This window comes from Phragmites australis, chromosome 17, assembly GCF_958298935.1.
Source record: "Phragmites australis chromosome 17, lpPhrAust1.1, whole genome shotgun sequence".
Taxonomy (NCBI): Eukaryota; Viridiplantae; Streptophyta; class Magnoliopsida; order Poales; family Poaceae; genus Phragmites; species Phragmites australis.
The window spans coordinates 23,199,229-23,223,842 of NC_084937.1; the positions used below are offsets into that span (position 1 = coordinate 23,199,229).

General features: G+C 47.6%; 3 protein-coding genes across 3 annotated transcripts; all 3 read left to right on the plus strand.

Annotated features, from left to right (window-relative positions):
* The first annotated feature begins 3,004 nt into the window (after nucleotides 1-3,004).
* On the plus strand, nucleotides 3,005-4,796 carry LOC133897945 (1-aminocyclopropane-1-carboxylate oxidase 1). Its single transcript, XM_062338779.1, has 2 exons — nucleotides 3,005-3,268; nucleotides 3,431-4,796. The coding sequence occupies exons 1-2, from the start codon at nucleotides 3,155-3,157 to the stop codon at nucleotides 4,286-4,288; spliced, it is 972 nt and encodes a 323-aa protein (XP_062194763.1). The 5' UTR covers nucleotides 3,005-3,154; the 3' UTR covers nucleotides 4,289-4,796.
* Nucleotides 4,797-5,553: 757 nt separating this feature from the next.
* Nucleotides 5,554-12,363, plus strand: LOC133896769 (protein disulfide isomerase-like 2-3). The gene is made up of 9 exons (XM_062337384.1): nucleotides 5,554-5,775; nucleotides 5,871-6,029; nucleotides 7,230-7,343; nucleotides 7,808-7,989; nucleotides 10,296-10,395; nucleotides 10,924-11,100; nucleotides 11,188-11,333; nucleotides 11,746-11,892; nucleotides 11,982-12,363. Exons 1-9 carry the CDS (start codon nucleotides 5,650-5,652, stop codon nucleotides 12,154-12,156), a joined length of 1,326 nt encoding a protein of 441 aa, XP_062193368.1. The 5' UTR covers nucleotides 5,554-5,649; the 3' UTR covers nucleotides 12,157-12,363.
* A 476-nt stretch (nucleotides 12,364-12,839) lies between these two features.
* On the plus strand, nucleotides 12,840-14,625 carry LOC133896770 (STOREKEEPER protein-like). Its single transcript, XM_062337385.1, has one exon. It carries the CDS (start codon nucleotides 13,092-13,094, stop codon nucleotides 14,370-14,372), a length of 1,281 nt encoding a protein of 426 aa, XP_062193369.1. The 5' UTR covers nucleotides 12,840-13,091; the 3' UTR covers nucleotides 14,373-14,625.
* Nucleotides 14,626-24,614: the final 9,989 nt, after the last annotated feature.

Here is a 24,614-nt window from a genome sequence, read left to right on the forward strand (position 1 = left end):
TTATAGTGGAATATGTCCACCCAGATTTGCCGTTAACTTGTGATAAATAGAGTTGTGGCTGCAGAGTAATAATTCTGAGTGCGAAATCTGAACCAGAGAAGCTTTCTGGAAAGTAACCAGGCGGCTAACTGACGGCAAAGGGCTCTAACACTGGATCTAATATGCGCCACGAGTAGAACCCGAGAAAACTAGACGGATTGGCACGCCTACGCTGCACCCTTTTTTTTTTTGCACAGAGCATGACAAAAGAAGACTAAAAAATTAGATTCGTCATTTTTAGACATCTCAATATTTATTTATAAATTTATCAATATTTAACAAATTCATTTAATTATAGAAAAAACAGTTGTACTTCCATATATGCACATAATTTTAACATATAGACGACAATAGTATGAACTTAACTAAATTTGTTTCATATTTTTTTGAATTTTAGATATTTTCCTATGTATTTTAGATTATTTCAACCGATTTATCAATATAACTATTATTCCTTTCGCTATTTTCTAGAATTTTAAAAAATTATATACATATTTATATACGGATACACACACATATATATATATATATATGTACATATATATGTATATATATATATGTATATATATATATATGTACATGTATAGATAGATATACATATCAATATATATACATTCATATACATAGGACCTATATAAACAGTGGCTACAATAATTTGATTAAAATTGTTCTAATTCTTAAGCCTTTAATATATGTAATAGATATCTCCGAGAATTTGGGAATCCGAGGCCTCTCGTTGGTAGCATCTGCAGCTGCTGATGATCGATGGCGAGTGCAGCAGCCAGGTCCATTATTGCACCACCCAACTAATTACTGCACGGCTAACGTGCTCTCGTACATGTTTGTGCAGAGACGCGGAATGTTTGTCGCGCTCTATCCAGATCCGCGACCGACCCATGCTCGATGGAACGTGGCAAACCGAGTTGAGCCATTCAAAAAGACGCGGCATCGACCAACAACCAGCTTAGCCCAGGCATCATCCCATTCAATAGGCTCCTCCCGATCGATCGACAGTGCGCGCGCGGCGGTTGGTCGGTCGGACGGACGGACCCATCATGCCGCCGCGTCTGCGCCGTACGCTCCTCGCCTCCGGCCATACCGCGCCTTCAATTCTCCGCGCCAGCTCTCACATGGGTAAGTACCACACCCCGCGCACGGCGTGGCTTGGCAGTTGGCATGGCGCACCGGTTGGCGGATTGGAACGGCACGCGCCGGCGGGGGCCACGCGCGCGACACGGCGACGTGCTGGCTGGCTCCCGCGGCGCGCTGCCGCCAGCCCCACGTCGCTGATCAGATCGTGGCCCGCGGGGACACCGAAGCGGCTCGGCACTCGGCAGGACCCGCGCGCGGGCAGCCTCTGGCTCTACCTGCGACGGGCCTACGGGGGTGGGAGCACCGGGCGGGACGGCGCCGACGTGTCTGGCAGTCGGGCTCGCCACATGACAGAGGGGCCGGCCGGTCGATCGGAATAGGTGCACCTGCACGACGGGCTTCTTAGCATGGAGCCATGGAGGACAAGACGGGTCTTGTGCCTCTGCCCGGTGCGAAACTGTTCGCAGTTACTTTTGACCTGCGGCCTGTGGATGCATGCATGGCACGCTGAAGGAAACCTGTGCTCAATAAGTCGTTTCGATTGGAGGAAGCTGTGGTTTTGTCGATTCAGGAATCAGGATAGCTTCCTGCATGTGCATTGTTCTACTGGCGTCCATCTCATGGTTGTGGACTTTCTGTGCCTTTCTGATCAGTATTGTGGATGCATATAATCACATTTGCAGTTGAGCGTGAGTGCAGATGTAGAAACTACAGTACGAAGGACAAAACGAAGGGAAATAAAAGGGCTGGAGTACATGGGTGATTGGTGTGGAGGGAACGGATGTCGGGTGTGGGTTTCGCATCTGGGTCAAAATTCGTACGACTAGGTTGCTAGCAAGCTGACCTGGACATGTGCTGACGCTGTACTAGATTGCTTGCTGATCCATATGGTTTTCTAATGTTTCTGTGCCGGAGCCATCGGTGCGCTCACTTCCTCCGAACCGACAAAAATTCCATGATGTGGCTACACCTACATCTCGACCCGTCGTGCCATTGCCAGCTCAATCAATGCACATGCATATGACTAACCAGCCGGCCAATGATCGAGGTTCTATAACCATGGCTAACTAGGGCAATTTTGCTGTGGCTTATGCTTCAGTTTTCCAAAGGAAGAAAAAAAGAGTGTTCCAAAATGGTATATGCTCTTCACCAGCCACCAACCATGCTTCTTTTTCTAGAAACTCAAATACAACAAGCAGACATACGTACATACTCACAACTCCAGATACATAGATTTACATAACGCTACAGAATACCGGAGATATAAAGTTTTGAGATTAATAAAGTCACCACATACGTCTTATTATCCATAAATATATCATATACCACTATTTTTTTTTTCATGATGACTCACAACGACCAAATCTAGTGTACCATGCTTCTTGTTGCCACTTGCCATTCCCATTCCAATAAGAATCCAAATTCTCTTACTTTAATCCGGTGGAATCAAAGGTGAATAGTAAATCTTGAGAAGGTGGATAGTGTTCTAACGTCAAGCACAATAAGTAGAAGTACTATAGTGTCAGTACTGTAATAACATTACTATTCACATACTACTGTAACAATATTATAACATCAAATCCCGACTATTCACCTATGATCAACGTCTCAGTGTAAGTGAAGTCATCAGGTGCTCCCATTCCTTCCAATAGCGAGGCGACCAGATTGCATAATTTCACCGTAGAAGGGAGACCGAACGAAGCCGTCAAGCTGCAGCCCCGTAAAAATCGTCGCATGAAAGAAAAGGACGTGCGCGGCTTCCGGGTGTTCCACATGGGCGTGATCCAACACGTACCCCACATGGGGTGGTCTCACGACATCCGGTTAACCACCGGAGCATGTTCCGAACTTTGATCCGTTCCATTACAGTTGCAGAGCAGTGTGGGAGCTTGGTTGGCGAGTCTATAAATTGCACCATGCGTGCTGCATTTTTTTCTCACAGCCAGCATTCGCAATCTAGACTAACAGGAAGCAAAAGAGTAGCCAGATAGTTGTGGCTTGCGAAAGAGTTTGAGAGCTAGAAATGGCACCGGCTTCGTCGTTCCCGACCATCAACATGGCGTTGCTCGGCGGTGAGCAGAGGCCGGCGGCCATGGAGCTGCTGCGTGACGCGTGCGAGAACTGGGGCTTCTTTCAGGTGGGCACAGCAAATTAATAACACTAGCAGTCAAACAAAAAAAAATCTTTTCTCTAAAAAACGCGGACAAATAAAATCTGAACGCAAAAACATGGGACAAGAGCAAAGCTTTTCTCCTCGATGTTTGATGTTCTCTGTTTTGTTTCTGTTCTTGCGGCGCAGATTCTGAACCACGGCATCTCGACGGAGCTGATGGACGAGGTGGAGAAGCTGACCAAGGACCACTACAAGCGGGTGCGGGAGCAGAGGTTCCTCGAGTTCGCGAGCAGGGCGCTCAAGGACGGCTGCGACGCGCAGGGCGTCAAGGCGGATGACCTGGACTGGGAGAGCACCTTCTTCGTCCGCCACCTCCCGGAGTCCAACATCGCCGAGATTGCCGACCTCGACGACGAGTACAGGCGCGCGATGAAGCGTTTCGCCGGCGAGCTGGAGACGCTGGCGGAGCGGCTGCTGGACCTGCTGTGCGAGAACCTGGGCCTGGAGAAGGGGTACCTCGCGCGGGCCTTCCGCGGGCCCAGGGGCGCCCCGACGTTCGGCACCAAGGTCAGCAGCTACCCGCCGTGCCCGCGCCCGGACCTCGTGAAGGGCCTGCGCGCCCACACCGACGCCGGCGGCATCATCCTGCTGTTCCAGGACGACCGCGTGGGCGGGCTCCAGCTGCTCAAGGACGGCGAGTGGGTGGACGTGCCGCCCATGCGCCACTCCATCGTGGTCAACCTGGGCGACCAGCTGGAGGTGATCACCAACGGCAGGTACAAGAGCGTGATGCACCGGGTGGTGGCGCAGGCCGACGGGAACAGGATGTCCATCGCTTCGTTCTACAACCCGGGCGGCGACGCGGTCATCTACCCCGCGCCGGCGCTGGTGAAGGCCGAGGAGGCCGCGGGGGCGTACCCCAGGTTCGTGTTCGAGGATTACATGGCGCTGTACGTGCGGCACAAGTTCGAGGCCAAGGAGCCCCGGTTCGAGGCCTTCAAGTCCATGGAGACCGAGAGCTCCATACGCATCGCCATCGCGTAACAACTGGCCGGGCAGGCATGCGCCTAGCACCCAATCCTGGTTTCCAACTTTCGATTTGTGACGGTAGCACACGGGATGCTCGCTGATGTACGTGTACCCTACAGGCTACTCTGCACTTCCACTGTGGTAGTACACTGAATAAACGGGCCAGGTAGGCCTATCTATCTAGGGTATGTATGTATGATGTAATGTAGTATCTCGCGACCAGCGTGTGTTGTACTTGTGCCCGTTATGGCTTTTCCCATAGTGAGCGGCTGAGCTCCGTGGTGTCTGTATTTTCGAAGAGTTAGCATTTGGCAAGTTGACAGAGTTGCGCTCCGATGATGTGAACACCGCCGCGGCAGCCGAAGAGTCCTTTTAACGTTAGAACCTGGAACCCGTCGGTACCATGAAATTCTTCATTGTTTCCATATTCAAATTGTAAATCACACGGAGGTCCTTACTGGATCGTGACGCCTGGTTTGTCAGTGTTATCTGTGGAAGAGCTGTAACCCTGCTACAGACTGCATGCTTTTGGATCACAAGCACGATTTGGACCGTATGAATGGACTGACATGACCGATCTCCTTGTAAGCTAGCCCAATCTGGCCCATTTAAGATGATCTTCACTTTCAATTTTTTATTTCGAAAATAAAAAAATTACAAAAATAGACATATATCCTTTTAAGCCTCAATACTATATACAAGCTAAGCATGTCTAAATGTACATTACATCTTATACACGCATACATCTATATACACTAAAGCATACGTTAGACCTACGATATATACTTATACATATCTACTGAAGAGATTAACAAAACCTCAAACCCTCACGACTATTTAAAAATTATTATCAGAGATAAATCCTAATAAGACACATGTTCCCACCACAAACATCAATATCAGGGATAACGTGTGAGACCAGATCCATACATCAACAACAAAATCACCGTGATATTAATATCAGGGGATTTAGATCCCAACGCTCCCACTGCTAGCTATCAGCCGGTTCTCAAATAGACGTACATTTGAAAAATTACAGAACTGGCTGCTGGAAGCCTATCGGCCCACATTTTGCGTAGAGAGCCCAGGCAACAGCGTCGTTCACTCACTGAACGGTGGGTCCGAGTACAAATGTGTCCAGGCTCCAAACAACGGTGCTCCGAGTCCACAAAACTCCACACTCCCCACCAATTCCGTCGCGCCAAGGAAGCGCGAAGCCATTCCGACGTGGACAGACATCAGACGTGGAGGCCACCGATTGGTCCGCACACGCGTCCGTCTCCTCTAGAGAAAACCTAAATCGCACCACCACGACGAAGCCGATCGCTACTGCCCATCTCCTCTTCCCCTGCTTCCAGAAGCTTCGCAACTCCGCCATGTGTCCCTCCTTCCTCGCCGCGTTCCTCCTCCTCCTCGCGGCCGCGGCGGCCTCTCCGGCTGCCGCCCTCTACTCCGCCGGCTCCCCCGTCCTCCAGCTCAACCCCAACAACTTCAAATCCAAGGTCTCGCCCGACTCCCACTACCGCTCCGCCACCAGATCGGCGCCTCCATTTTGGGTTCGCTCTCAGGGGTGTGCTGTGTTTTGCGTTGGATGCAGGTGCTGAACTCGAACGGGGTGGTGCTGGTTGAGTTCTTCGCGCCGTGGTGCGGGCACTGCCAGCAGCTGACGCCCGTGTGGGAGAAGGCCGCCGGCGTGCTCAAGGGTGTCGCCACTGTCGCCGCGCTCGACGCCGACGCGCACAAGGAGCTCGCGCAGGTGAGCATGCCTACTCGTTGACCCTGTCGTTTCCTTGTGATTGGTCCATGCGTGTGTGCTGATCTGCTTGTTCAGTAGTGATCTCGGCATCAGTTGCTGCGATTGTACAGTAATTCGATCTTATTAGGTGATAACTGCTTACTGGTGCACGCGGCATACCGATACGAGTTGGTTTCGATATCCAAATATTAAACCCGGGATGGGCTTTGTTCACTGTGGCACTTATTTGGTGGATTACTGCTAGGACCGATAACTTTATTGATACTAAGTGCATATAAATTGTTTAAACTTTTTTGTTTGGATAAAACTTAACACCGTGTATGAGTTAGAATTCACACCGAATTTTTGTGCATGCCAAACTGTTATAATTTGTAAGAATGTGGAATTTGGTTCTGCACAGTAATTTTATTCAAGAGCCAGAGGGAAATACCCTGGTTCCATTTTTATTAACAAAGCCGCTAGTCTTACTTCTGTAAAGTAAATTTCATGTATCTTCAGATTTCTGCTGAAGAATGATACAATTTAACCGGTGCTTGTCAGGATTTGGTACTTTGTTTCTAGCTTGATTTTGAATTAGGATTGATTATGTAGAACTCGCACCTGTATGGTTGAGAAGCAACGCATTGTCGAATTTAATGATAATCTGATGTCATTCTTGCATTGGCTAAATTTTTTTTATAGCCTTCAGTGCGTATTTTGGTTTTGGGTTATATTTATGTTTTGAGAGGCACTTATTGCTGATGTGGCTGGTGGCTCTTAAAACACCCATAAGAGGAAATAGCCCCAACAAACAGTTATCTGATTTCTCACAAAAAAAAAAAACAGTTATCAGATGCAATAAGCAGCCTACTTGTGGGCAAACAAGAGTGAGAGTACAAGTGTGAAATATTTACATACCCCTGCCAATGTAGCTACAATGAAGTGATTGGATGCTATATTGAAGAATAATGAGAAAGACTTGGGGTAGATAATTTGATTGAAAGTCATTTTTGTAAAATGTCACTAAATAGTCCTTTTATACTGTAGGCTTGATAAGTCTTCTGTTTCACTTCTCTAAATAGTCCTCTGGACTAAAGTAATGCCAACTTGACAACCACAAATTTTATCTTACTTGCATAATTATCATTCATAGATCTTTGCACGGAATGCTACCAATTTAGTTGAAGATTTTCTGATGCATGATGTCCTTTTTTTGGGCAGGAATATGGAATCAGGGGATTTCCAACTCTAAAGGTGTTTGTCCCTGGTAAACCTCCAGTCGATTATCAAGGAGCAAGAGATGTAAAGCCAATTGTAGAATTTGCTCTGCAGCAGGTTTGTTGCACCAGACCCTACTTACATTGCCAAAAACAATTTCCCGTTAGTTCATCGGATATATTTCAGTCGCATTTATAATATACTAGGCGTGACTTCTGCTTTTGCTGTTCTTTTTTTTTTCCTGAAGACATTGCCTGCTTTGTGTGAACCCCTGTTTTCAGAAGGCACTCTACGCTTTCCACAAACCATTTAGCTTCTATAGATCAAAAGAGTCTGTTGAGTGCCAACATAAATGACTTTGGATATCTGCAGGAAATTATATTATGAAAACAACTGCTATCTTTCCATTGGCTGAAAATAGTTTCGTGGATATACTGGATAAGAACTTGATCGAGCTGTTTACTTCTTTTTAAATACACAACTATCCTAATCAATGCTTCTAACTTATGGCGTTCTTGTTTAGTGGTCTTTTAGGCAGTCAATGCATCACTCTAATTATGTATGTGTTCTGCAATTCACAGGTCAAGTCCCTTCTTAGAGATAGGTTGAATGGTAAGGCATCAGGAGGGTCAAGTGGCAAGACATCTGGTGGGTCAAGTGAGAAAAATGAACCAAGTGCATCAATAGAATTAAATTCACATAACTTTGATGAACTCGTCATCAAAAGCAAGGACCTTTGGATTGTGGAATTCTTTGCACCATGGTATGTTGTTTAATGTCCATGTACTGTTCATTGTGTAGCTTGGTTGATTTTACATTATTTACTATCGTTTGGCATTTGACTATTTCTCTCAAAGAAGAGAAGGAAAAGCAAAAAGTTGAAAAGACTTGTGTACAATTTTGTCATCTCGTACTAGGTGCATTTTAGGGTATTGTCCTTACGCTCATGTTCTTTAGCTTGTCATTTTTCTTCAATACTGTTGTATTTTTACAATATTCTTTATTAACTGTGGGGCCTTCAGAAGTTTGACACATATATAAGATTTTAACCAAACCACAGAAGATTCAGTTCACGAATCATGATATTTGTTCATAATATATTGAGGCCTACTGTCGGTGACACGGGAACCGGGGGTCCCCGAGTCCCGAGGCCCGAACAGCAGAGTGCCACGTGACGTCCTCCCGCGGGGGTTATCTCCCTGAGGTACGAGAAGACCAAGTTCCGGGAGAGGGTGCTCGGGGCTATGAATAGTGGTTCATAAGTACCCGAGTTCCCCGATGACCCGAGAAGACCAAGTACCGGGAAGAGGGTGCTCGGGGCTGCGAACAGTGCCCCCGAGCACCCAAGTTCCCCGAGGACCCAAGGGAAGTCAGTTCCGGGAGAGAGTGCTCGGGGCTGCGAACAGTGGCCCCCGAGCACTCGGTTCCCCGAGGATAGTCAGTTCCGGGAGAGAGTGCTCGGGGCGGCGAACAGTGGCCCTTGAGCACTCGGTTCCTCGAGGACCAAGAAAGGGCATATCCGGGAGAGAGTGCTCGGGGTTGCGAACGGTGGCCCCCGAGCACTCGGTTCCCCGAGGGCCTGAGAAGTCTTTCGCCGGTGGCCCCCACAGAGGCCCAGCAGTGAGGTGTCAGCTGGTGAGAGGTCCGATGCTGCATTTAAAGAGGGTGCATGGCCTGTCACTTCCAACTGCCCCCCCCCCCCCCACGCTTGCTATCAGTCCCTGCCACCGCCTGGCAGAGGGGCGTGGGGACATTTAATGCACGGGTCCCATCCCGCGTCATCCGGCGCGCCTCGGGATAACGTTGCAGAGCTCGAGGCGCCCCGCCTGCCGCCCTGCTGCGTTAGACCTGCTCTGACCGGGCGGGCACGCTGGGCTGCTCGGTGGCTGCCCGGTGGGTCCTCCCCGCGGCGCCCGTTGAAAAACGGCATGATGACGAACAAGACCGGACGGGGGCGCGTTTTCAACCCTCCCCGTCACTTCGCGCAGCAGTCCATGATGGTTACTTTTCATTTATGGCGCATCGGAACTCGCGCTATCCTTTCCGGGCACGCTATCGCCTCGGTGGGTATTTAAGCCGGGCGGGCTCCCCGGAGAAAGACAACGAAGGAAGTTGAGGATGAACAAAGTTCAGTACGAGCTAAGTGCAAGATAGAGCAGCCGAGCTAAAATCGAGACCAGCTCGAGATCAGCCGAAGAACAAGGAGCACGAAGCTCTAGACTAGACAAACATTCTTGTAACCCAGCAGACACTCAGAGAAACATTCTCAGAGAATTTATAGCATACACACAGGAGTAGGGTATTACGCTCAGTGCGGCCCGAACCTGTCTAAAAATTCCTGAAGCATTTACTACTTTCTGCATCCGATCATTCCACCTCCACCTGCATCTCATTACTCATTTATTTCACTTGCGAAGCGGATTCAGAATCATCCTCCTGGCCGAATTTCAAAGGGGTCCCTCCGGATCTCCGCTTGAGAAGTTCACCCTCCGACACCTACCTTTTGCTAGAACATTAGCTCACAAATTAATGTTGGGAGTTATGTTCTGCACCCTTTTCCTTTATCAATATATGGCACGGATGTTTCTGATGTAATATTGGCTAGAGTGTTATCTGGTCCGAGCCTCTATTTTCCTGTCTATTTGGACATTTGTGGAAGAAATTACTGCACTGGGTCGGGTAATTTCCACGATCGAGATTTATCTCGAAGTCTGTTACACTTTGATGGCAATCACTCGTATCTTCCCCTAACCCAACACAGGAACGAACATGAGTACTGCTCTCTTGCTCTTTCCTACCCTATAGAGCTAGACTAGACTTCCTCACTCTTTTCCTTTATCAATATATGGCACAAATGTTTCTGATGGAATATTGCCTGCTTTGGCTGTTAAGGTTGCTTCCAATCTTTTTAACTGTTCCTATTCATTTTATCAGTGATGGCAAGTTATTTAATTGGTTCGCTGATGTTTTGAATTTTCTTTTCTGGTACCTTGTCTATTGAAGGTAATAGGTGAATCATGTTAACTGAATTCAATATTTGACTCCTCAACTATATTGTTCTTTGTTCAGGTGTGGGCACTGCAAGAAATTGGCACCTGAATGGAAAAAGGCTGCAAAGAACTTGAAGGGCCAAGTGAAGCTAGGGCATGTTGATTGTGATGCTGAAAAGGTGTGTCTTTATTTGTTCCTTAGTCTTCTTGTTTTCTTTTGGTAATAACATTTGTTCTATATGCATCCATTACCCGTACTTTTAGTCCTTTTTGGAAATAGTCTCCTCCAATAGCCTAGGTTGCATTTTCTTGTATTGCCTGTACTAATCATCCTCTTCAGATTTTTTTATTATTTGGAAATAAGGTAATGAAAAGTGAAATATTTTTTTCCAAGCTGCTTACTAGCGAACAATACCTATACAGATATAATAGTTTAGTTTGAAACTCCTGCTGATTTCTTGCCATTTTTTGGTGAACACCAAGACTGCAATGAAAGATTTGTAAATTACTTATTTTCATTTTGATTTAGATGATTTAGAGGCACATGTAACGCAAAACACCAGGTTTTAGAGGCATATGTAACATGAAACCTGGTTTGAAATTCCGGTTGATTTTGTACCATTTTGATGATCACCAAGAATGGCTCATTACACTTCTTTCCCAAGTACCACTTTTGCAAAATACTAATCGACTTTTGTATTTTGCAGTCCTTGATGAGCAAGTACAATGTACAAGGCTTTCCAACTATTTTGGTATTTGGTGCTGATAAGGAGAGCCCAGTCCCCTACCAGGGGGCTAGAGTTGCATCTGCTATTGAGTCCTTTGCATTGGAGCAGTTGGAAGCCAACTCTGCTCCACCGGAAGTTTTTGAGTTGACTGGCCCGGTAAGACTAAGCTTTCATGATGCTGACAATTTCTGGAGACCATGTAGTCTGTGATTTATGTTTGATACTACTGGTTGGCTTCCGTAGGATGTCATGGAAGAGAAGTGTGGTTCTGCTGCCATTTGCTTTGTATCGTTTCTCCCAGACATCCTTGATTCAAAGGCAGAAGGAAGAAACAAGTACCTTGAGCTGCTATTATCTATTGCTGAGAAGTTTAAAAAGAGTCCATACAGGCAAGTGTCAGCTGAATTAATTACATGGAATTTACCTGAAACCTTTTCTTCTTGTTATTATTTTCCAGAAAAGAAAAAAATAATTCAACAGTTTGGTCAGTACTGGAGTTTCCTTTAGTGGGTTTGCTAAAAGGAAAATGAATTTTATCTTTTGACAATGACTGGTGTGTATATGAAATAGTAAATTCTAACCTTAAAAGAAGAGATAAAATTACTTCGACGTTGAAAAAACTTACTAGTTGACATTAATATGGCAATGCCGTTTTGTGTAATGTAAGCATTTGCATACATTGTAAATTTCTTACTATTAACTTGGCCTCAACAAAATCGTCTAATGTAGCCACTTCTGTCTTGAGAACTATCCTTTTTTGTTGATATACACATCCTTACCCTGGATAATGTTGCCTTGCAGTTTTGTCTGGGCAGCTGCTGGCAAGCAGGCTGATCTTGAGAAGCAGGTTGGAGTGGGTGGTTATGGCTATCCAGCCATGGTTGCTCTCAATGTGAAGAAAGGTGCATATGCTCCACTTCGTAGTGCCTTCCAGCGTGACGAAATCATGTAAGTTCCTTGCGCCTATAACTTGTTGTTTTAGGTTCATTTGCCTGATAATTAGTGAAAGAGATCTCAGTGAAAATTATCTCGTGCAGTGAGTTTGTGAAGGAAGCAGGGCGCGGTGGAAAGGGAAATCTTCCTCTGAATGGTGCCCCATCAATAGTTGAAACGGAACCATGGGACGGCAAAGATGGAGAGGTCATTGAAGAGGATGAGTTCTCCCTCGACGAGCTCATGGGCGATAACTCCCCAGTGAATGATGAGTTGTGATTCTGATGATTCTGGAACTATCTCGGTGCCGATTAGCCAGGTTGTAAATCTGAGAAACACTAATGTTTCGCTTGCTTCCCGGTGAACTGTACAATTTCAGTGGGATGTTTTTCAGTTTTTGGATGCTAGAATCAATTTGAATTAAAGGGAACTGATGTGATAGGAGTGCCCTTTTTTTTTGTCCCTGAAATAAAGTCAGTTCTGATATGGATGCTTGTCTCAGCAAATAGTTTCCGTTCCGAACATGACTGCCTGCTCCCTTCGGATCGATGCAGATAACAAAACATATCGGAATTCGGAGTGCAAGCATTTCGATAATATTGATATCGTGGGCGCTACTGTTTCACTGTACGAGCCAGAGCTGTCTGTTGTCCAAAGAAGCAGATCGCAGTACTTCCTGTCTACTTTACCATGCTTTTTTTTTTACTGGAGTGCTTGCATCAGATGACAGTACGACACTTGTCATTAACAAAAAAAAAAACCTTGCAACTTGCGAGGTCCCAGTCGATTCGACTGTGCTTCCATTCCAAAGACTCAACTGGCCAGCATCATCTTGTCATCAATGCCTTGACTATTATTTTAGAAAGCGACGAGTAATCAGCACTGGGATTTGTTTGTGCACTCAGCAGAACTGCTAGCACACTTGCATGCATCAGTAGCCAGTTGGATGTGCCTGCCTCTCCGCGTGCCAATCGAACACACACACTGCATCACCGAACGAACTCGGCTCACCTCACCACACCTCCCCGCGAGCCCTCGGCCCACTCCGGCCGCCCGGCCGCCCTTAAAAATTCTTCAGTACAAGTAGGACCCAACCAACCCCGAGAGTCGCCGAACAGAGAGAACTCACAATTCACCCCAGCGCGAGGGGCGGAGCCGAACCACCCTGAGCCGAGGCCCTAGACCCGCTCGCTTCCCCCTCCCCCGCCGCCCTCATGGCACCGAAGCGCCTGGCCGCGGCGTCGGGGTCGGCGTCCGAGGCCTCCGACGCGGAGGCGGACGCGGCCCTCCACCCGTCATCGCCGTCCCCGTCCAAGACGACACCCCCCAACCCTAACCCTAAGGCCGCCGCAGCCCACGCCTCCGCATCCGCGGCGGCGGAGGACTCCGCCGCGGCCGGATCCGACTCCGGGGCCGCCTACGACTCCGACGCGGACCACCGCTCCGCTCCGCCGAAGGCGGCCGCGTCGCCCAGGCCCAGGAGCCTCAAGCGGCGCTCGCGCACCCCCGACGCCAACTCCGGCACCGACGGCTCCGCCGCGCCCCCTGCCTCCGACGCCGACGCCTACCCCGCCGCCGGCGCCGATTCCGACGAAGGCAACGCCTCGCCGCTCCCTCCCCCGCGCCCCTCCCGCGCCGAGGCGGCCGCCATCAAGCCCATCAGCTCCCGCCCCATGGACCCGCCCCGCCGGTCCATGCCCTCCTTCTCCGAGCCGCGCCCTAAGCGCCCTCGCAGCGCCGCCGTCCCGTCCTCCGTGGAGCAGCTTAAGCGTCCGCCGCGGCTCTGGAGCCCTGTTGACGAGCTCGTCATCCTGCGGGGCCTCGTCGCGTACCGTGCCAAACGTGGCGTGCTCCCTGGCTCCACGCATGACATTAGTAAGCTCCATGGCCACATCCGTGGCCAACTCAGTGTTAAGGTTACCACCACGCAGCTCAGTGATAAGGTACGGCGTCTCAAGCAGAAGTACCACCTACTTGCAGCCCGTGCCAAGAATGGGCGGGATCCAGACTTGTCCACTCCGCATGACCACACTGTCTATGAGCTTGGCAAGAAGGTTTGGGGGGCTGATGTTGGTGGAGGTAGTGCTGGTGGTGGTGAGAGCGAAGAGGAGCGCGAGAGTGGAGAGAGCGATGGGGGCATGGACAGTGGGAGGGATGACCGTGGCCGCAAGAATCGGAGGTTGAGGCCAATCACTATGGCAAATGGAAATGGCGCTGGGATTGGAGCTGTGAATGCCAATAGTAGAGGGAAAGTTGAATTTGAAAAGGGGAAGGATGCATTTCCATACCTTTGGGAGACTGTTGCAGATCTGTCACGAGAGCACCCGAATGGGGTGGCATTCAAGAAGGCATTTGAGCTGATTGAAGGCCCCAAAGCACGTGGGATGGAGGAAAAGCTGCGGAAGTTTAGGTTGACAGAGATCAGGCACCAGCTGCGCCGGATGGAACTGATGAAGGAGACAGTGAAGATGGTGCTTGATGCACTGGAGGGTTGACTGAGGAGTTAAGGGTTATCTTTTGGTTGGTGAGTAGTGCAAAAAGGAGCAACTGGTGTCTTCTTTTGTTTCTAGATAGAACTGTGCCTAAATTACATAACTTTTATGGACAAGGTGCACTTACCTCAGTCAGAATCTAGGTGTTGAACAAGGAGTGATGGTCTTTTCTTTGTTCTCGGTGGATCATTGTATTTTGTGTTGCTTAGATGCTAACTTATGCGTTATATGGTATACCATTTCTATGTTTAGTTAAGTTTCGGTTGATGCATCTCCATTATGAATGCTCTGTTCTAATATATTTATTGTGCTGATCCTTTCTATAGTATCAACAAATCAGAATATCATGTTTGGTATTCAGGTTGAGTGTTGCCTCATTTGTGAAAGAATTAAACTATAAGCCTATAACATTAGATCTTTTTTGTGGTTGATGGTGAAAACTAGGGTGAAGCTCTATCCGAATTTAAATGAAGAACTTCTAGGAGAAAATAATTTCTCATTGTAAGCAATCATTTAAATTTGTCCTTACCGAAAGTTTGAAACCCATCCTGATTATGATCTCTCTGAGCTTCAGTCTTGTCCTAGTTTTATGGACTTGCATCTTGTTACTTTTTGATGTTTATTTCTATGTCCCTGTGCTTATGCGTGCCTCTGTATGTGGCCGCTTGCTCTGTGGACCATATTGGGGTCCATTGTGATAAACACTGCGTTCCTGGTTCTACCTGAATCGGTTGATCTTGTGTACTTATCTGGATCTCAGGTTGTTCCGGAGCTCATGAGAAGGCCGAATTATGATTACTATGGCTATGTTTGGCATAGCTCAAACTCCTAGATTCATTCGTACAGGATATGGAATTTGAAAGCTAAAGTAAAGTGGTTTAAACATTTATTTTTAGTCTAAAATGTGAACAAAATGGCTCACTCAAATATCTTCTACCCATAGTTTAGGCGTTCTGCCAAACATGCCTATATATCTGCAAGGTGCTCTTGTTCTGCACCTTAATGTCGCCATTGGTTTTGGTCGCACCCGCACCATTCTAAGTTACATATGTTGTAACGCTTGCCGACGCCTAGGCAACAATATAAGCATATTTTATGATGATGAAGAACTCAATATGACACCTAACCAACTGTGATCGGGATTCAGGATGAGTCCAGGTTGAAACGAAGTTTGTCGTTGATCTCTTGGTCTTTCTTGATCTTGGCATTATATACTAGTACTCAGTTATGTGGGTTGCTGATTAGTGTCATCCTGAAGATTTTCAGTTGTGTTTCGTGCATCTTCTGATTTTGGGCAAGTTGAACGCAAAGTTCAACTAGAAGAGGTCGGAATATCATCGACCAACACATTCCAGGGAATACGACCACACTGAGCTTTCGATGTGAACTTGTGTTTGTTCGTAGTTTCTAGTGGCTTCAACCTGGTTAATGCAGTCACCAGTTCGTCGTTAAGCATTAGAAACTCCGGGATTTCAATCGAAACCACTGGAAGCCTTACTTGCATTGGGTGCTGATGTGCCTGATGGAGCAGACGGCAGCGGGCCGGACTCACTTGCATAATGCAAAGCCTTGCTTGCATTGGGCGCGAACCAAACAAATGCAGACCGAGGGAGATCATCATTTGCCGGTGGCAATCGCACTCAAAATTTCTGAAAAAAATCGTGGAGACGGGGAATAGTGTGCCGCAGCACGGTACAAAACTTCAGAGCCTAAGGCAATCCCCACAGCGAGAACTGAAAAGGAGAAGCGAATTCCTGGGATGGTCGGTATTTACCGACCCATAGGTCCCGCCATCTGGCCATCTTCCGGTGCCACCGCGCTAAAATCGCAGGAAAATTCATGTAAATGACCCGTAGATGGACGCATCATGCTGCAAAATTTCAGATCCTGATATGATCCTGTTATGTGTGGAATTACTTATTAAAGGAGACGTCTCAAAAAGGAAATAAATCAATTCAGATTAGTTAAGTTGGGTTAGGGATTGAGTCAGTTTTGGAGTCGGTTTGTTATAGATAGAAGTATTGGGTTCAATTTGTTATAAATAGATATGTTGGAGTCAGTTTAGGACTAGGATTTGTAACTTTCTATGAGTAGGATTAGCCCCCTATACAGAGAGAGGGGTGGCAGTCTGTACGAGACAAGCAATATCAATACAATCTATTATCTCATCTCTATTTCTCTACTTATCTCTTGTTCTCAACCGTAGGCTATTACATCTGGTTTCAAATACTTTGTTGATCCTCTACACGTATGGACAAAGAAGCAATCAAGGAGTTGCTGGAGGTGCAGGACAAGAAGCCGGATCAGTGCATGGAAGAATTTTTAGCCAAATTGGCATATAAATTTATCCAGATCAATATGTCCGTTAGTTCCTTAGAGGCTCATATGACTTCTTTAGAGAAGAGCAAAGATTGCAGGCAACTCATTGAAGCTTCTCCTGCTAGCTCTACACCACCGCAGCTAGGTGGCAAGGGTCTGTTGGTAGCCCCAACAGGGTCCATCTCTCAGTTTTCTACGGCGGCTGAAGGAGATGAGTCCAGAGATAAAAGGATTTATGGGCATAGCACTTTCAAAGGAGGGGTTCCTTGTTATTATAAGTTGGAATTTCCGACATATGATGGTAAAAAAGACCTATTACCATGGTTAAATAGATGTGATCAATTTTTTCGTGAACATCGCACTGCAAAAACTGTTTTGAGCGTGCCCGCTGGCTGCCAAGTCGTGAACGACAATTCTTGTCTCGCGCCTCAGTTGGCCTCGGGCTGGTAGGCTAAATCCGCGGGCGCGTGTATGTGTGTGTTTTTTGTTGCGGCCTGCCTCGTGCCCGCTTGTCGCACTAGCGCGCTCGCTCGTGTACGTGCGAGCCGGCCCAGATGAGCCCTAAGGAGCACGCGTGATGGCCCACCAGCGAGGCTCACGTGTTCTAAGTTTGCAGTACAAGTTTATGGATAAGTTTTTATTACAAGTTTTGTAGATAAATTTTTTGTTATAGGTTTTGTGGACAAGTTTTGTAGACAAGTTTTTGTAGATAACTTTTGTGGACAAATTTTGAGTTTAACTTTTTCTCAGAAGCTTTCTAAAGGAGTCTCGCCCAACAAAGACCCGCAGGCCCAGCTTGAGCTCTCCGCGTGTGCATGTTGGCCTCGCGTGCCCACGGCCTGCTCCCACGCGCCTGCCCGTCCCGAGCGGCAGCTCTGCGCTTTGTCGTTTTGCGTGTCTGGGTGCGGAACGCTCCTGGCACGCACACGGATTAGTCCTGTCCACAGCGCACGGATGAGGCCGATAAAACTTGGTTGGCAAGTTTTCACATGACCGGAGTCGTCCAACAGTGGTATTTTCATGTTGAATGCAATAAGGGCATGTCATCCTGGACAGACTTCAAGGAGATGTGTAATCTTGGTTTTGATCCTCCAATTTGATATAATTCTTTGGGTGAATTAAACCGGCTGGTTCAAACATCTTTAGTGGAGGATTATCAAGGCAAATTTTTGGCCTTACTATATCGTGTAGAACCTTTAATTGAAATACAACAGTAGCAGATGTTTACTTCAGGCCTTCATGGTGATCTTCGCATTGATGTTGAATTACAACATTCGAAGGACTTGGAGGAGGCAATGAGCTTAGCCCGTGCTTGTGAGCTCAAGGCACAACATCTCAATTCACACCGTGCAAGTTCAGGGAGCTGACCATCTCGAGGAAATCCTTCTGCTCCTACAACCTCCTCTACAACTATTGGGGTTGCCTCAACTTCTATAGCATCTGGCACAGGCCACCCTGATCGACAGCTAACTTCAGCTGAGATGGTAGAACATCGACAACAAGGATTGTGCTTCAATAATGACAAAAAATTTGTTCGAGGCCATCGTTGTGCACAACTTTTTTTATATCAAATATGATGACTCTGACAATGATGTCCTTAATGCGAGTCCGAAGCGTGTTGACTATTTATAGCCTCTCATCTCCATACATGCTATTTCTGGTCACAACACAGGGTGTACTATGCATCTCCAAGTTTAGGTGGATGATCTCCTTTTGCTTGCACTTATTGATTCAGGTTTAACACATAATTTTATCAATGCTGGGACCAGTCCATACTGAACCAGTCCGTACTGATTTGAGGGTTACCGTGGCTAATGGAGATCGCCTTTCTTGCATTGGACTTTGCCACGATCTTCTGATTTTTATGGATCAAACTCTCCTCCACATAGATTGTTATTCCATTCGGCTCGATGGATTTAATATTATTATGGGCACTCAATGGTTGCGCCTTAGGGTCGATTCTTTGGGATTTTTCTGCTCTTACCATGTCCTTTAACCTACACGAGCGCCACATGATGTGGAAGGTTGTTCAGCCTAAAGAGGTCGCTCTCCATGCTATTGGGACCATTGATGCAGATTTGGGTTTTTTATTAGTTGAATATGAAGCTTTATTTGGTGAGCCAACATGTCTTCTGCCACCAGACGTCAGGATCACCGGATTCATCTCAAGGCCGGGATCAATGATGTGGCTGTTCGGTCCTATTGTAACCTTAAGTTGCAAAAGGATGAAATTGAGAAACAGTGAGCAACCATGCTGGAACTGTCAGGACCCCGATCCCGGGTTCCCCTGTGCCTCATGTATCAGTCCCTGGATCAAGTAGCTGATACGCACAGAATTCAACAGAATGATATCACAGTCAAACTTCGTGCATAATTAATATGGTTTAGAGTACAAAAGGTTACAACCCATACTGTATATTACATATCTGGCCTAGCGGCCATCAAAGCACACAGCGGAACAAAAGCTCAAGCCACAAGCAACGAGGGTGCGAACGCGACTTTAGATACTATTCTTCATTTCTGGCTTCTCCTCCAGCGAAGTCAGCATCGGCTTCTTCATCTGAATGACAGCAAGAGTGAGTACGGAAGGTACTCAACAAGTCCTATATTACTTCAAAGGGGTTGATAGATGTATAATGGATATTTCAAGGATAAGGCTTTACGGCATAGTTTTAAGCGTAAAGCAGGTTTTATGCAGGTATCAAGTTATATTCTCCACTGTTACCCTTTTGAAATAAACGCAACAAAGCTTTTGAAACAAAGGCAGGCATCTTCTGTTGGTACTGAGTATCACCTCAAGTCCCCAACGTATTAGAAGGTGACCTGGTAACAAGTTGTATCTGGGGGTTTTCAGTCCTGGGAGGGGCTATACCTCACTCCGCAGTCCCTTTTATCACATCTGGTGTACCTCTAGTACCACACAGCTTCTGGCGGATCGAGCCAGGAACCACATCACACGGACATCTAGTCCACACACTCACACATCAAGACGCACGCACACGGAGTCTATTCAAGTGAGGTCAATGCTTTGCATGTCCATGACCGTGGACACGGCTATTCGAATAGGTTTACACTCTGCAGAGGTTGTACAGCTTTACCCATACGATATGCTCAGCCTCCAACCGTTGCAAGCGGAGGAGCGAATCATACCGAGACTCTCCAAACACCTTTCCTGCCGGGCTTTTCCACGAGACACGCCAAGTTCCAGAGCTGCATGTTCCGAAGGCCAGCCTCCATTTTTAAGCCTAAGCCGGTCCCTGAACCTCCAAACAGCGGGACAGATAGACCCCTGGCTGCTCGTTGCTCTCAGCCTCCTGGTATGATGCCCAACTCAGTCCAGTGAAGGAAAATCAAGTCCTGCCCATACAGGACGCATGGTTGCACGGGGTGACTAAGCATGACGGCGCAAGACTCGGTCCTTAAGCGGCCGGGCTAGGCATCTTCATGGGCAATGAATACCATCATGTAACTCAAGCCCCCTATGAGCATCCTCCCCGGAGGACCACTCTACCTGCCCGCGCCAAAACAGTTTTCACCCATTTTTACACATCACCTTCCATGTCCCACCCGACATCAAGGATTTCACCACAATCACGGAATTCACAACCATCAAGGAATCATGGTATATGAGTTATTGTTGATAACAGTAAATCTTGTCTCCGAAGAGAAGTGTTTTAAAAGCGACATCTCCGAGGAGATGTATTCAATCCTAAGCATGCTAGATATCAAGACGTCATCCATCGTTAATATATTTAACAACAGGTACTCCTAGGGTGATATGTATTCTGGATGATGACATGTATGGCATGGCAGTGTTGATAGGGTTAACTACTAGAAGTAGTTTGAAAGAAATGCAATATATAGCACATGCGATAATAAGTCCGATTTTAGTTGATCATGTATATTATTCGAAAACATAGGTTCAATATGATCAAGGAAATATGACTTGCCTTCTCCGGAGTTTTCTTCAAAATCTTGGTTGTAATCAGGATCTTCTTCGCTTCTGATGCTTCCCGCGCAGCACTCACAGAATTCTGGCAGATCTGCAATTGCGACTACGACCATTAACGAGCTATACTAGGGAAGAACCAATCACACCAAATGGAAAACCAATGATCCTTAACAAACATCATAATGCAACAGATAACTAGATCTCGATTTTAGATGAATTTTGGCGAAAGAATTGCCGAAATCGGAGCCAGAATGGAGTAGTTACGGCTCCCGGAAGATTTAATATAAAATTAAATCGGAAAATTATGAAATGACACTATTCATAGGTGGGACCCACATGAATAGTACCCAGTGGGCCTAATGGGCTCAGATTGGGCCGAATTTGGGCCTAGATGGGTCTGGGCCGGGCTTGGACTGCACAGTAATAACTACACAGTACTGGCCCATTCGGGTCTGGGCTGGCTAGCTAACAGGCTAGAGGAGCTGGGCCGGCCCACGGTGCACGGCCTGCTGGCCAGGCCGGTCAGCCGGCCACTGGGCTGAGCCAGGCCGGCTGGCGAGGCCGAGGCATGGCCCAGTTGGCTTGCGCGAACGCGCCAGCGCGCGAACGCGCGCGAGCGGCGGAGCGGAGGGGAAACAAGCCGGCGACGAGGAATCACGGCGGCGCAGCGCCGGAAAGCTCGCCGGGATCGAGTTTTCGCCGGAGTTTCACGACTATGAGTTAACGCCGGGCTTCTACGCGACATGGCGGACTCGGCAAGGATCATCTTGACGGCGACCGGCGGAGAGAACGACGCCAGATCACCGCCGGAGAGGAGATGGCGGCGCGGCGCAACTGGACAGCACCTCCCCCGCACGGAGAGGGGCCAATCCTGCAAGGAAAAGAGGCCTAATGCCTCTAGAGCATATGGCATGATGGCCGGATCACAGCACCGGGCAGAATCATGCCGGCGGCGAGCGCAACTGCGGCGGCGGAAACCAAAACACGGCGGCGCACGGTGAAAAGCTAAGGGAGAGCGCGAGGACACCTACACGCTATCTAGGAGGGGGGGTGCTAGGGCTTGGGGTGCTCACTGAGCACAGGAATGACGACGGGCGGGGTGGCGGCCGGCGATTCGTTAGAGAGATGGCGGCAGCGCAGCTCGGCTATCGGCACGGACGAGCTCCAGTCGAGCTTCCGGTGAACAAGCAGCGGCCCAAAGACGGTGGTAGTGTCCTGAAACTCCTTGACGGCACGTGGACGGTGAAGGGGTGACGGCGAGGTTGCAGCGGCGGAAATGGCGGTGGTGGTGGTACGGTGGCGCGGCGAAGTGGAGAAAAGGAGGGAGAGAGAAACGCAAGCTGCTCTACTTATAGACGGGAGGGAAGGCACGGGGAGGCGGTTCACGTGCTGGCGTCACAGGGACGTCGGTGGCGAGGTGGCGGCCGGCGCCCACCATTTTCCCCGGAGCATGGGCACTCTGCGCCGGCCAGCGCGTGGGCCGCGGAAATCACGGCGCAGAGGCATGGGTAGCAGGGAGAGAGAGAGAGAGAGAGAGAGAGAGAGAGAGAGAGAGAGAGCGGAGGGTGAGCGGGGACTGCGGAGAGTGGTCGGGCGTGCGCGAGATATTTCCTGGAGAGACGGTGACCGGCGATGTCGTCGTCGCGCTGGAGGGGAGAAGGAAGGAGAGGCGCGCGGACGCGTGCGGGCGGATCAGCGACGCGTGGCTCAGCGGACCGTCGAGGGCGTATGAGTGCGCGCGCGTGAGTGGGCCGATACGACGCGGCGAGCTGGGCCGGGCGCAGCGCGTGGGAGAGAGGAGGCCGAGCTGGCCAGCTGGGCCAAGAAGGGAGAGGGAAGGGGAAAGCCGGCCCAGGGAGAAAAAGAAAAATGGAAGGAGGAAAAAGAAGGAGAGAAAGAAAAAGTTTTGGAATAATTCAAATTTGGAGAATTTGAATTTGGTTTTGACTTTGGATTCAACAACTCTATTTTGAATATTTGAACTTGGATCTCAAGATTTTCAAGACGATTTGAACCAAAGGATCCAACTAAATTTTGGATTTGCGCTGAATAGAATCTAAAAGTATAATTGAGAGTGAGATTTGTACTTATTGGCAGGCTTAAACTTAGGATGTTACAGGAACAGGACCTTATTCGCCGCATCACCTCATCTTTCTCTTCTCCGGTCTTATTGGTCCACAAGCGTGATGGTACTTGGCGCTTTTATATTGATTATCGAGCTCCCAATGCTGTTACAATTAAAGATAAAATTCCCATTTTGGTGGTTGAAGAATTATTGGATGAACTTCGTGGCACCAAATTTTTTACAAAACTTTATTTGCGTTCGGGTTATCACCAGGTCCTCATGCATCCCTATGGCATTCACAAAATGGCCTTCTGGACTTATCGAGGTCTTTTTGAATTTTTGGTGATACCGTTTGGATTAACTAATGCACCCTCAAATTTTCAATCCCTCATGAATGAGGTGTTGACCCTTTTTCTTTGTAAATTTGTCCTTGTTTTCTTTAATGACATCTTGATATATAGTGCATCTTGGTCAGAGCATCTTCATCATGTTCGGCTCACTTTTGAAACACTTAGACATCACCAATTGTTTTTGAAACAATCCAAGTGTTTTTTTGGAGTGGCTTACCTTGGTCACATCATTAGTGCTGAGGGTGTTGCAATGGATCAGCAAAAAGTTTCTATAGTAGCGGATTGGCCTATCCCTAAATCTGTTAGAGCAGTTGGTGGTTTTTTGAGATTAACTGGTTATTATCGAAAGTTCATCAAGAATTATGGGACTTTGGCTGCTCCTCTTACCAAAGTCTTAAAAAAAAAAGAGGCTTTTCATTGGTCTGACGAGGCAACTCAAGCTTTTATTGCTCTCAAAACAGCCCTATCCACTGTCCTTGTTCTTCAGTTGCCGAATTTATCCAAACCCTTTTATTGTTGAATGTGACACTTCAAGGACTGGATTAGGAGCAGTACTACATCAAGTTGTGGTGCGATGACTTTTTATAGTCGTCCTTTAGGTGGTTATTATTTCAAATACCGACCACCCAGGCAGAGGCAATAAAATCGCAGGAAAATTCAAGGAGAGGAGTCGTAGATGGACGTAGCAAGGTACGAAATTTCAGAGTCTATTTCGACCCGAATAGGGAGCACTGAAAATGAGAAGAAAATTCTTGGGCTAAATACCGACCACACCAGGTCCCTCCATTTGCCCCTTCCGTTCGGCCAAGGCGGACCTAGGCACGCAGCTTCATTGCATCACAAAGGAGAGGTGATCTGATCTACAGTCCTCCGCTGGGCGCAACACGGCAAAACCTCCTATCATCCTTCCACCGAGTCACCGATTGGCAGGACGTCGCTACCGTCCGGCTGAGAGAAAGGCGTTGTGCAATCCTTGGGCATGTCGAACTCGTAAAGCGCAGCGCGCGGGACAATGGCTCCTTGACCTCCTTCCTCTCGAAGCCTAAGGTTGTCCAGCCATGTCGCATCACATGCTAATCGTTGTCTTGTCTGTGGCCTGATTGATGACCTGTTTGTTTGGGCTTCTGCTTCTGTCTTCTCTGAAAAACTGTGCTTTTGATTTTTTTAAAAGCTATTTTTAGATTTTAGCTGTTGTATTTTATAACAATTTTTTAACTTCTCAGCATACTTCTCAGAAAAACTACTCTCAGCTAGTTTCTCAGCTTCTAGTTTATTTCCTCAGAAGCAGTCTTTTGGTTTCTTCAAACGCCACTTTTTAGCAAACTAGTTTGTTTGAGTTTTTAACAGAAACAGTCTGAGACAAACATGCCTGCAAAGAGCATGCGACACTGGTTACCAAGCTCCTTGTGATTAAACCAGGTCGCTTGCCTCTACCCGTTGTGATAAAGAAATCTTCTCTAACAGCACATTGCTAATCTGATGGGACTAATTGATTTTGAAATTCTGTGTATAATCTGGTTTCAATTCATGAAACTGATCGGACAATGAGATCCACATAT